The sequence below is a fragment of the Agelaius phoeniceus genome, chromosome 1 (genome assembly GCF_051311805.1).
Source record: "Agelaius phoeniceus isolate bAgePho1 chromosome 1, bAgePho1.hap1, whole genome shotgun sequence".
NCBI classification, from domain to species: Eukaryota; Metazoa; Chordata; class Aves; order Passeriformes; family Icteridae; genus Agelaius; species Agelaius phoeniceus.
In genome coordinates, this window is record NC_135265.1 from 100,978,847 (window position 1) to 100,992,443 (window position 13,597).

At 45.1% G+C, this 13,597-nt stretch overlaps 1 protein-coding gene across 2 annotated transcripts in view; it reads left to right on the top strand.

The window, feature by feature from the left end:
- Nucleotides 1–5,607: 5,607 nt before the first annotated feature.
- PTPN2 (protein tyrosine phosphatase non-receptor type 2) overlaps nt 5,608–13,597 on the top strand; it is a 30,238-nt gene continuing 22,248 nt past the window's right edge. For both annotated transcript variants that reach the window (XM_054650084.2, XM_054649997.2), the window contains exons 1-2: nt 5,608–5,813; nt 8,364–8,454. In XM_054650084.2, coding sequence (XP_054506059.2) covers nt 5,745–5,813; nt 8,364–8,454 — 160 coding nt within the window. In that variant the 5' untranslated portion in view covers nt 5,608–5,744. The remainder of the gene's footprint in view (nt 5,814–8,363; nt 8,455–13,597) is intronic.

The following is a 13,597-nucleotide window of genomic DNA, read 5'->3' on the forward strand; positions in this document are numbered from 1 at the left end:
CATTGACTCATAGGCATTAGGCTTTGTGGCTGACTGCACATCCCAGCTTAGGTTGATGGAAGGGCTGTTTCACAAAGCCACAGCAGAGCCTAAAGTTGTTCTATCCCTCAGACATCCTGGCTGGCTGCCTTTTCTGCCAGCTGGTGTGTCCATTCACTCGTGACAGCACTTCTGCCAGTTACCCTTTTCTTTTCATACTCCACAACTATTTCAGCTTCACCACGGGACTCCAGTGCCATACAGACTGGCACAAATCTCTAGACTGTGAAACAGACTTCCTTAATAGTTCTTAATATTCCCTTTCTTCTTTGGCTATGAATTTCTTCTACATAGAACTCCAGACAACAGTTTGGACAATCGTATAGTCTGGGCACAGCTGTATTGCCCTTCCCCTCCATAATCCCATCACCTTTACTACAGAGCTGGTTTTTGTCAGACACTAGACACTAGGATCCCACTGTTCTGGATTTCTGGCTGATGTGAAAGATCTCCTCAGCTGAAAGCAAATCTGTTTGAGGCCCTTGCACTTCTGCTTTTGTTGCTACTTCAATGATTTGCATTTTGCTACATACATTTTGAAGGGTTTGCTATGGGGGTCTGGGTGTTTTCTTTCTTTCCCCCCCCCCCCTTCTTGTTGTATGCTGGAATACAATTTTGGGCAGGGGAAGGAAAGCAATAATATAGCTGAGGAAAAGTATTTGCAGCAACACCCACTTTCAGCTATGAAAATTTTAACGTTCACTCGAGCAAGGAATACAGCTTCCAAAAGTCTGAAATAGGAGTGCACTGTAAATGCACACAAAAAATGAAACCTGTTTTATCCTGACCACTGGACCTTCTCATTCAGCTTCTCCTACTCCTACCAGATGCCAGAAGAGTGGCCAGCCCTTCTGGGTTTCAAGTCCTATCCAGTTCATCAGGGAAGGAGGATCCTCTTCTCCTTTAGGCCTTGGGCTATAAGACTTAAATCAGGAATTATATGTTCTCCTCCTTTCACATTGTGGCAAGCTCAAGCACATTACAGCTCTCTTCCTTAACAATTAAAATTGATGTGGTGTATTTGTGAATAAAACTGCCTCAGGGAAGAATTTGTTCTTCATCTACCAATATCTAAAATGGTTCTCAGAAAAGCAGCACAAACCAGATCATTTCCAATAAATGGTGCTTAAGTAGTTCCAGTGAATGACCCAAAAAAGTACACACAGAGGAACAAACACTTAGTCTGTTCCAGACTGGTACTAAAATAATTGTTCAGCCAAGGTCACTGGACAAAAACATTTAAAATTAACTCAATTGGTCTTCATGGGCACCAAAGTCAATTTTGAAATCAAAACTGCTGCAGATACCAATTACTTTGGGGTGACTGCTTTGTCAGTACAGCAAAGGGCTTCTCAAATTATCAGAGATTTTTAATTAAAAAACATTGCTTGCTTGTGTTTATACTAAGACAGAAAACACTACAATATACTAGACATTCCAGCAACTGTGTTGTCCCTCTTTGCATGTCTCACATGGTCTCAAGGGCATAAGGCTTCATGTAGTAGTTCATCTGGGCTTGGCTGCACAGCTAATACTGAGTGGGAGGTTACTATTGGCAGAATAAATTTTCTAATGAGTGTAATTGGTTTATGTTGTATATACAGTTCTCCTTCACAGACCATTAGAAATGTAATCTTGGGCCTATCCTGGGCTCAGATACTAAAAGCCAGAGAACTGGTGCTGCATTTTCAGCATATCTGCAGTAAAAATAAAGCAACCCAAATATGGACAATAGCAATTTCTTCAGAAAACCCTGGTTTACAAGTTACTGCTTTTCTAAGCCAGCTGCAAATCTCAACTAATAAACATTTAGCTTCCCATAAGATGTCTCTGGGCACTGATCTGTATTAGAGATTCTAGATGGAGCTGCTACCATAAAACTCCCTTTCCTAACCACCCAATTACATTGCTGACACAGTATTAACTACATCCCCAAATATCACAAGCACAATGAAAAGCACATCATGTCATAAATGCTATAAATCCAGACCAATCAGCAAGCTTATATACAGGGAAAAGCCTACCAAAGACTAAAATCAGTGAAGAAGATTTCTATTTTAATTTCTTTATTAAAATACATTATTTTGCAGACAGCTTCCATGTACCTATTTTCTTTCTTACACCCAGCTTGTGCAACATAAGTTTTCTGATGTAAAGAACAATTTTATTCATTGAATTAAAAGAAATCTATTTCAAATGAAAATCAATCATTACCTTGAGGATGGGCACTTGGACTCTTTTCTGTACTCTTAAATCACAAACATAATTCACAAATGTTTTCTTATTTGCTTGTTTCAAAATTGATCATACATAGAACACTGATTAACTAGAGAGCACCTGCAGAACTACAGACATGACCCATGCCTCAGTCGTGCAGGCAGAAAAATCCAAGAAAGCCATTCCCTATATTGATTTCAAAGCTTGAACCCATAGTTCAAGAAAAACTTGTGCACATTCCCTTGAGTTTCTTGGAAAAACTTGCTATGAACTTACTGATCCATGCTGTCCCATCTGCTGTACTTCAAAGGCATAACACAGTCCCATGGTGTCCAGGACTCCAGCTTTTCTTCCAGGACTTGGGGGAGCACATGAACCAGTGGACTTGGAGCATTGTGTGGCAGAAAGGAAATGCAGCAGCATTCAGTGACAGGTATTCAAAATCAAAAATCTGTTTCCAAAAAAATGCTTGTTGTTGTTGTTGTTGTTGTTGTGCTTAAACATCAGGTGAGGCCCACAGGAGGCAGGGGCTGTGGTGGGGTTGCGGTGACAGCACATAGGGAACCACAGCAATGGCACAGCCACACTCAGCATTGTGACACTGGTTATCACAGAATCATATGATCTGAAAGGGATCTTAAAGATCCCCTAGCTCCAGCCCCTTTGCATTCCACTAGAGCAGGTTGCTTAAAGCTCCGTCCAACCTGGCTGTGAACACTTCCAGGGATGGGGCATCCAGAACTTCTCTGCACAACCTGTTTCAGTGTCTCACCACCATCTGAGCAAAGAACTTCCTCCTAATACCTAATTTAAACCTACTCTCAATTTAAGGCCATTCACCCTTGTCCTATCATTACATGCCCTTCTAAGAAGTGCCTATCCATGTTTTCTTGTAGGCTTCTTTCAGATACTGGAAGGCCATGAATAGATCACCCCTGAGCCTTCTCTTTTTCAAGCGGAACAATTCTTTCAGCCTTTCTTCATAAGAGAGGGACTGCATTCATCTGATCAACTTGTTGGCCCTTCTCTGGACTTGCTTCAATAGGTTGATGTCCTTCCTGTGCTGGGGACTCCAAAGCTGGATGCAGCTCTCCAAGTGGGGCTGACAAGAGCAGAGCAGAGGGGCAGAATCCCAGGATGTGGCTGGCTTTCTGGGCTGCAAGCTCACATTGCTGGTCCATGTCCTGCCTCTCACCCAGCAGCACCTCCAAGTGCTTCTTGGCAGGGCTGCTCTCTATGTATTTAGACCCCAGTCTGTATTGATGGTGGGGTTTGACCTTACCACTGGGTCTTCTTAAACCTCGTGAGGTTCCCATGGGTCCACTTCTCGAGCTTGTCCAGATCCATGCCATCCCTTCATCTGTCAGTCACAGCACAGCTGTCACGCCCAGCCCCTGTCGGTGTGTACGTGCCCGCTGTCGGGCACTCCGAGGGGCCCGGGGCGGTGGTGGCCGAGCAGGGAGCCGAGGGGAGCCCCTGGGGCCCGCTGCAGGGCGGAGGGCCCTCGGGCATGGTAGAGGGCAGATACAAACGTTTCCAGGGAAACCTCCCAGCCCAGTGAGGGGCCGTGTTGGGGGTGGGAGAGAGCCTGCGGCACGGAAAGGGTGTGCCAGCAGTTAAGGTTCAGGACAGGAGCCCTCGGGAGAGGAGGTGGCGGCGGGGCCGAGGGCAGGACTGTCACCGGGGTGCGGGAGGCGCTGTCACCTCTCACAAAATGAGGGAGATTGGGAGAGATCATCTGATCCAGCCTCCCTGCTCCAGCGGGGTCATCCCAGAACACATTGCCCAGAATTATGTCCAAACGGTTCTTGAGTATCTCCAGTGAGGGAAACTCCACAACCTCTCTGGGCGATCTGTTCCAGTGCGCGGGCACCGGCACAATAAAGAAATTTCTCTCCATATCCAGGTGGAACTTCCTGTGCATCAGTTTCTGCCGTGGCCTCTTGTCCACTACTGAAAAGAGCCTGGCTCTTGGCACCCTCCCTTCAGACACTTACACACACTGATCGTTCGTAGTTCCCCTTTGTGGCACTAATTCACTCATTTTTAAGGCGCCGGGCGTTACCCAGCGCTCTGTGCTGACCCACGATCTGTGCTGGGCCCCGCCTGCCCGGGGGCCCCAGGCTGGTGTCCCCCGGCAGCGCAGCCCTCTCTGGCCGGCCCGACCCTGGGCTGTGCCCAGCGTCTGCCGGAGCCGCCCCTTAAGGGACTTTCTGTCCCAGTGAGGCAATCGCTGCGGGACACGGCGTTTCTGCTTTCGGGACGGCGAGCCCCGCCGAGATTTGTCTGTCCGACACGTCCGTGTCTCCGCACTTCTGCTTTTCGGAACCAGCGGCTGCCGGCGAGGCACATGGCCGGGGGTGTGGCGCTGAGCCCGGCTGGGGACTCGCCGGCGACTCGAAGAGCTCATGCACCCTTCCTTCGGGGCCCGTGTCCGCTCAGTGACATCGGCACAGCGATGCTGAGGGCGGAGTGGCTGCAAGGTGGAAAAGTGGAAAAGGACTAGTGGTCAACAACAGCTGAACGAGAGCCAGCAGAATGTGAAGGTGGCCAAGAAGGCCAATGGCATCCTGGCTTCTATCAGCAATAGCGTGGCCAGCAGGATCAGGGCAGATTGTCCCGCTGCACGCACTTTGGTGAGGTTGTACCTCGTATACTGAGGTCACTTCTGGGCCCCTCAGTTGAGAAGGATATTGAGGTGCTGGAGCGTGCCCAGAGCAGGGCAATGAGGCTGGTGAAGGGTCTGGAGCCCGTGTCCTGTGAGGAGCAGCTGAGGGAGCTGCGGGTGTTTAGCCTAGAGAAGAGGCGGCTCGGGGGTGACCTTACGGCTCTCTACAAGTGCCTGAAAGGAGGTTTTGGCCAGGTGGGGGTCGGTCTCTTCTCCCAGGCAACCAGTGACAGGAGGAGAGGACATGTGCTCAGGCTGCGCCAGGGGAGCTTCAGGTTGAACATTAGGAAGAAATTCTTCACAGAAAGGGCGATTAAATACTGGTACGGACTGCCCAGGGAGGGGATGGAGTCACCGTGCCTGGAGGTATTTAAAGAAGGATGTGGCACTTAGTGCCATGGTCTAGGTGACGCGGTGATGTTCGGCCACAGGCTGGACTCGATGATCTCGGATATCTTTTCCAACCGAACCGAGTCGGTGATTTTTGTGACAACAAGCGCTCGGTGCCCGTTTGGCGACCGAAGCCCCCGGCCTTGCCGAGCCCCCGCGACACCTGGGCGCGGCCCCGCCCCCCACCGGGCCAGTGACGTCACCCCAGGTGCTTCCCGCCTCCTCGTGCCGGGGAGGCGTGATCTCCGCGGTCCTCGGTGGGCGGGGCGAGGGCCGCGCATGCGCCCGGCGCCGGCTGCGGGACACCCGGTCGCGAGCGTATGTGCGCGCCCGCCGCTGCCGTGAGGCGGGGGGCTGCGCGCGAGCGGTTGCGGGCTCGCCGCTCTGCCTCCTGCGAACAGGCTCGCGCGCCCTGGCGGCCGCCGCCATCATGTCTGCCGCCATTGAGCAGGAGTTCCAGGAGATCGACGCCACGAACGACTGGCAGGCGCGTTATCTGGTGAGCCGAGCGGCGTGGTCGGCTCTAGCCGGAGAGCCGCAGGGAGGGAGGAACGGCGGGGGGAGAAAGACCCGCGGGCCGGCTGCGCCCGTGCCTGGCGTGCGGCTCCGCCGCCGCCTCAGCAGCGGGGAGAGCGGAAGTCGCTGGGCCGACACGACTCTCGCCCTCAGGTGTGAGCAGCGGAGCCGTGGGCAAGCGCTACGCATGCGCACTCGGGGCGTACTCGGGAGGGGGGCGGTGGCGCGCAGGCGCGGGGCGAGGCGCGTGCGCGGGCTCGGCGGCGGCTCCGGGTCCGCGCTGCCGCCGGGGCTGAACGGAGCGGTGCCGCTCCGAGCCGGGGCCGTTCCGAGCCGGGACAGCCGCCCCGGGACTCCCGTGGCTTGCGGGCGGTGTGGGGAGCTGTGCCCGATAGTACTGATTCGGCCGAGGCTTGGGTGCCCCCCCCAGCCCTCCGCTGCTTCGTGCGGCTCCTCAGGCAGCCGTGCTCCTTCCTCAGCCCCCGTTCCCGCTGCCTTGGCCAGCTCGGCGTCTGCTGCGGGGGCTCTGCACGAGTGGCAGTAAATAAAATGCAGTATTTACAATTTTATTTTTAACGAGATTAAGAACTTCCAAGAACAGTCAGTTCCTTAAACAGGCATTATGTATCAGCTAGCGTCACTAGAGCAATTTTTTAAGCTCGCAGTATTTTATAGCACTGTTTCACAAATTAGGAAAGAGAACCGAACCAAAGTTTTCTTTACTGACTTCAAATTATGCTTTTTCTCTGTTGAATCAGTAATTTATTTGATTTATATGTGACTCAAATACAGCATCTCTACTGCAGTATTTCAGATGTTGCAGTTTTGGATATATTTGTATTACAAATAAGGAGGATCTAGCACCAAGCCTGCCAGAACTCAGGAAGAGTTTGGAAAATGCTTTCAGGCACATGGTGTGGTTCTTTGGGTTATTCTGTGCAGAGTTAGGAATTGGACTTGATGGTCTTCGTGGGTCCCTTCCAGGTCAGGATGTGTTGTGATTCTGTGTGATGGCTGGATATCATGTGGGAAAACTGATTTCCGAATTAGTCATTAATAAATTTAATTCTTTTTAGCAAGCCTGCCCTCCCACACCATTACTGTAGAAGTTTTTCTAGCTATTTTAATGTTTCTTTACCAAAGCATGGGTCTGTTTCTGTGCACTGATGGTGCAGGTGCTTTAGGAAACAAAATATGTTGCATCCTGTTACTGAGTAATACAAAACTTACCTTTCATGGAAACTTAGGTATGAATGCCTGCCAGATCCATTTGTTCCATGAGCAAGTTCCCAAACTTGTCAGCCATGTAAACAAGAGAAGTTTCAGTGTGCTGTATAGATCAAGAGGTTTTTATACAAATATGTGGAGTATTGCTGCTTGGCAGTTGCTGCTCCACGCTGTGATTTATGCTCCTTGCAGATTGGCAGTACATTTTAAAGAAAGGTCATGCAACCAGTGCTAGAAATTAGAGCTTTCTTTTGTACGTTATATTTCCGCTCATGCCCTTTCTGGCTGTGTTCATTGTCTGGGAATAGACTAGACTATTTAGGAAGTTTGAGGACAGAGATAGTGGGAACATTGAGAAGACCAAAGAATGCTCAGTTGTAATAAGAAGTTTAAATGCCCTTTGGGACATAATGATCAAATGTAGCAACATAATCTAAAAACAGAAGGAGAATTCAAAGTAAAATATTGTTAATTCTGTACTAAGCAACATTTCTGCTGAGATGGCATCAGTACAGAGATATAAATACAGAGCAGAATACATTGAAGGCCATTTTCAGTTTTCTACATAAGGTAATTCTGTATGCCTTAGTGAGGTTGTAGAAAAGGTGCACTCAGGGAAGAAATCAATAAAGTAGAACATTCAGAACATGTGAGCAGTAGGGTCCTTAAAATAGTGTGTGAGTCTGAGTATCTCAAAGATTATTAGAAGGTTTGTGTTAATGTGTGGGGAGAACAGGGTTTGATTCACATTGATATTTGTGACTTCAGAATTCTTCATATTGGTTTACATTTAACTACAGCTGTATGGGTTGAGCCATCAAACCACCAAGAATAATCCTATGGCCCTTAATAGCAGCCATAAAATCATTAACTGGTTCACTTAGGTTTATGGGGGTTTATGCTGCCAATCGCTTTAAAGGAGCCAGCAGAATACTGCTGTTGCATCTGAGTCCCTTACTGCTTTGGGAGGAAATGTGCAGCTCTGAGGTAAACTGTAAGCATAATAAATATCTGGGATTAGGGGTGTTTTTGCCCCTTGGTCCTGATGCATCAGTTGCTTGTCAAATGGTGCTTACATTTGGTAGTTTTAGCCAAATATAGGAAGATCTAAATGGTAGCAGTTTGGCCATGAGTGAAGTGCATCTTCTGGGTGAAAATGACACTGGGGCAATAAAACTTGGTTTAAAAAATGTTGGTTATTACTAATGTTGCTTAATTAATAGTATGTGTAGAATGTTTATGTGTAGAATGTTAATCTTAATCATGTTGCTGGCTATAAGTCAATTATTTATTTTGTCTTTTTAAGGAAATCCGACACAAATCCAGTGACTACCCTCACAGAGTTGCAAAATATCCAGAAAACAGAAATCGAAACAGATACAGAGATGTTAGTCCATGTGAGTATCCTTTCTGCAATCATTGCACTAGGCCTTCTCTTACCCTGTCAACACTGGAGGTGGTAAATCATGGTCATTGCAAATTTTGCATTGGCATGTATCCTGTGATAAATGTGGGATTTTTGGTAACACATACACAAATGTGTATAACAGGAGGGAGAAGAGTCTGCAGGTTAAGCTCATTGTGCCAAATGGTGAATGAGAGGTGGTTGCAAATCACAGGTATTAGTGTATAGGCAAATTTTTGTGAGCTACAGAGTAATGTTTTAGAGGTATTTTTCTCATAGGGAAATTATTTGTTTAATAGTGCTTTATCTGTTGTAAAAAATGAGTATAGAGGTTAAGTTAGTACACCCTGACTAAAAGAAATGTTTTCTTTTTGGACTGATTGATTCTGCGCATTTTTAAGGTGGTGTGGATAAATGCCACTCAATTTCTACTGTTGCTTTAAAAAATGCTTGAAATTATGTTGGTTTTGCCCATGTCGTAAATAAGGTGTGGAGTGCTTTGTAATTCTACTAATTGCTATAAAATGGTCTTTTTGACATAAGGATCTTACGTCTCACGTGAAAAAAATTTTTTTAGACCACCTTCTCTGCTACAGAGCTGCTGTGGCTTCTTTTCATCAGCATTTTACTTCAGAAATTGTAAGCCAAAATTATTGCAAAAAGATATGTGAGCTACAGATAGTTTTAAAAATTACACAGCTTTAATTTTTTTGCAGTATATTAAAGTTGGGACAGACAACATGTTTATGTGTTCCTTATGAAGTTTCCCAGAATACTGAAGGGTCCTAAAAACCACCTTGTTACTGGATCTAGAGCTTTTGGAGGGTTGCTGGTATATTGGGACTTTTTGAGCCTGATCTGAATACCTATTCTAAGATTTGGAGAAGTGCTGAGCTCCTTGTTTCCAGTTGAAAGTTGTGGTGAAAGCATGTGCACAGCACTTCTCAAAATGGCACAGAAAGGGTCCTGGATTGAGTCACACGGGTCAGATGCAGTGCTGCTCCTTAGGCTGCTGCCAGGATGCTCCCCTGGCTCAGTGAATTCCTACCAAATGGGTCCAGTCTGGCGTGGTGCTGACCCCCCCTGAAATTTTCTGTAAATCCATTTCCCACACATGCTGATGGAACTCAGCCTCGGAATTCAGTGCATGGCCTCCTTGCTGTGTCTGCATGGCATCCCAGTGGAGGAGTGTCCGGTGCTGAGGAAGATCCCTCAGATGGGCCAAGGCTGACTGATTGTCACCAGGCTCAGGAAATGGAGCCGGGCCTCTGGTGGACACGAGTTGGTCTGTGCAGAGGCACTTGGGTGTCCTGGCTTTGCTGTCCTGTTGCAGCACAGCATTAGCATCTTACCAGTGCTGAAAGAGATGTTTTTTTCAATTTCTGTTTCCTACCTAAGTTGCAATGGGGGTTGTAAGATTAGAAGTCAAGAAGTAAGATTTGAGCCCAGAAGTCTTAGGTTCTAGTCCTGGGTCTAACATCCTATACAGTTTCCATGTCAGATGCTGTATCTGTGCATTTATCTACTGTTTCTCCCGTACATGAATGTAATTCATGTAAAGAGAGTGAAGATTTACTTTCAAACTGTTTGTACATTTTTAAAAATAGTGTTTCTAAAAGAAATAAAAATACATTATATTATTTAAGTAGTATCTAATAATACCTCCAGTAGTACCTTACAGATGTGACTTGTATTCATCTCCTGCAGTTATGTGGAGCTCAATATTTTCCTTAATCATGGCATGCCTTTTACAGTAGTGGGGAGCATCAAATGCCTTTGCTTTAGTCATAGCAAAACCTGCTTCTGAAATGCATGTTTAGCCAGTAGAAAAAAATATGAATGATTGCATTAATTCCTGGACCCAGTGCAAAAGCAGAGAGACAGATAAAATCTGAAATTGAAGTACTGGTTGGGCTTAGGAAAAGGCTAGAGCTTTTCTGTTACACTCTGACATAGATTATTACATGATGAATGAACTGAATAAGATGGTGAATTTTATGAAGAATGAGTAAGTTTCTAGCATTTATAAAAGAAGGATGGTTTGAATTGGTCCACCTAGACAGCTTGCAGAACTGGGCACTAGGGATAAAGTTGTATCAGGAGAACAGAACAAAACACTATTTGAACTAGCTAATTCTTCCTGAATTTTACATCTGTATTTTTAAATATGACTCAATTACTTCAGTAAGAACAATGAGAGTCAGGAGCAGAAAGAGGCCTGGAAGGGGAGTGTATGATAAATAAGATTTCAAGATAGCAGTGCCTAAATTTCAAAGCAGCTGGGATAAAAGCTGCATAGTTTGGTCACTGTGGTGAACACATCTAATTGTGGTGCATGCATGCAAGGACTTGGTGTTGCAGAAATGTGTGACAACTCAGTCTCGCACAATCTTGACATTTCAGTCCTTCACTTTGCAAATTTCGCTGCTTTTTAACGGTGTTTAGATGAAAAACGGGTAGCACTGATATTCTCAAATAGTCAAATGCCTTCAGAACCAGCTGTTGGACTTTTAAGATCTAGCTACTTAATCATACTGGAAGATGTACTTTAAAGAAAGAGTTTTATTTCTCCAAAAACAATGAGAAAGTGGTTTGTTAACCATGGTAGCTGCCAAGCCTGTCTAAAATCTGAGGTGGTGTGTCTGCAAGAGGAAGTGCAAAGGTTGTTCAATTTTACGGGAAATATGTCAATTATGAGTCCAGGAAAAAATGTTTTGGGTTGATTTGCCCCATTTCAACTGTGATACCTGGGACAAGTACACTGAAACACAGTTGTGTCTGTTACATACATTTCTAGATAAAAGTTGATTTCTGTTTGCTGGGAAAGGCTAAGCATCTCTGCCCATTATGGTTGAGTTTCACAGTGTTTCCTGTTTCATAAGTATTTTTGTTAGTGTCCGTTTTCATTGGCTAAAGATCTGTAGCATGTGTAAGTTTGGTTTGGTAAAACCCCTCAAGAATTACTGCCTAGATGAAAAAAAAAATAGTCTAATAGTTTGGTATTAGTCTAGAATAGGCAGAGGAGTATTTTGGCTTCATAGTACTGAAACAGGAAGTTAATCTGAAATAGGTTTGGTTTGACAGCCAGTCATTTCCGGACAGATGAAACCATTTCTCAGAAAACGTTGTTAACAGAGGAAAGTAGCTTGTGGGGTTGTTATTCTTTCTTAATAATTTTAATGAAACTCCAAAGATTTCTGTAATTAACTTTCTTTCTAAATCTTAACCTTAGTTCTTATCAGTGGAGTCTAGTGTCTCAGATTGACTGTAAAGACCTTTAGAGCTGAGGTCCCAGATTTACAGGCAAGAAGGAAATCCCCTCAGCAAAATTGGCAGGATTTTTTTTCTTTGCCTTTTGCTTTTGGAGGGTAGATGGGGGTTTACACAATTGTCTCTTTAGCCTTCCTTTGTAATATGGTGTGTTGCTCAAGAACCTGGGTCATCTGAGCATTTTTGCTGTGATAGATCATGTTGCTTTTAGAAGATCTTGCAAGGTAGTGAATTCTCATGTTTTCTTCCTGTGGCCTTGAGTAGATTTTGTGTCAGATCTTTCAACCATAGGCTTATAGAGTACAGGAGAGGAATATGAAGAGAATTGTGCTTTACAGGGAACAGAGTTGGAGCTGATTTGAATGGTTTTACACATGGTGCTGATTAATTATCATTGCAGGAATGTTTGTTCCCTTTCTGTCCTGTGCTTCAAGTGTGTGTCCTGAAAACAGGGAGATGTTCAGCCCAGAATAAGCCTGCTGCATTTCTTGTCCACATTAGAAGCTGACTATTGGTGATTTTTATGACCTTATCTAATGATTCTCTAAAACATCTTACCACGTGAAACATTGTAAAATAAACTGAACTTGCTGTTGAGTTTGGAGATATTTCTTCCTTTGGGGTTGGGGAAGAGGGGGAATTTTATAGCACATGCTGATCTAAACTTTATTGTGCCCTAAGATTTTTTTCCCATAACCCTGCTTGCAATTGTAAGGATGCTATGCAGTAGTGACATGTATATTTCAGTATGAATACCTTTCAGTGGTGAGCTAGGCCATGACTGATAGGATGGCATTCATTGTGTACGACCAGTGACACGGTGGTGAGGAAAAGTAATTTTGCCTTTCCTTTGCCTTAGGCTACCTCTGAAACTTGAGGCTGTAAGTCTAGTGACAGAGTATTGCAATTTTAATAATTTAGCAGCTCAGATAGGCTAGATTTAGATTAGTGAAATGGAAGGGATTTGTTGGTAGGCGGGAAAGGTTAGGCAGGGTCACTGGGATGTCTTGCGGCTGCATGTTTTATTTATGACTTTCTTTAATCCACTAAGTAGCATTTCTCCTTCTTCTATTGTTAATAGTCCTATATTTGGGGGACCAGAGATGTCTCTTGGATAAAAAATAATTTTGAAGTTACACAGTGTTCTAGAAAAACACTTGTTTTATAATGAAAGCCCTTCATTAACCAACTGCAAGAACTGCGTGGTGTAAAATGCCAAACATTTTGTATCTTGATTTTAACTGAATTTGTCATTTTCTGTTAAGCAAGAGGTGAGCAGATGGATGAACATGGTGAAGTTTTGGGAAGTATTGTCAGTGGGATGGAGTTCCACTGGAAATGGGTAATCAGAATTTTCTTACTCAGATGGGGTCATTCTGGGAGTGTTTTTTCTCAGTGCAGGAGCCAGAATGAGAATAATTTTTAAGGTTTCCACTTCCTTTTCAGGCTATGTAGTTTGTCAAAATAGGGGAATTAGCGCTTCAGAAAAGCAGTACTGTGTTTTAGCTGCTGTGGGCATAGCAACACATAAGCTAAATCTTATCTTAAAGATGGGTTTATCATTCATATAAATCTAAGTACTTGGTAACTGGAAATTATATACATACGGGAAATACATTACAGCTAACTCACTGTCAAAAGCTGGCTTGCTTCAGTTAATTCAGAAGAGCAAGCCAGGGTTTGAATGAGGTTTCTAGGTCATTGTGTCCTTTAAGAACCTCATCCCTTGAAAGAAGAGAAATCAATATATTCTAGTGGTTTGTTTTTTTTTTTTTTTTTTTGTCCTGTGGACTGTCTGCCAGAGTACTTGCAGGATCTCTTCTGTTTTGGTTGGGGAGGGAGAGAGAGGCTGGCTGTGCATAGAA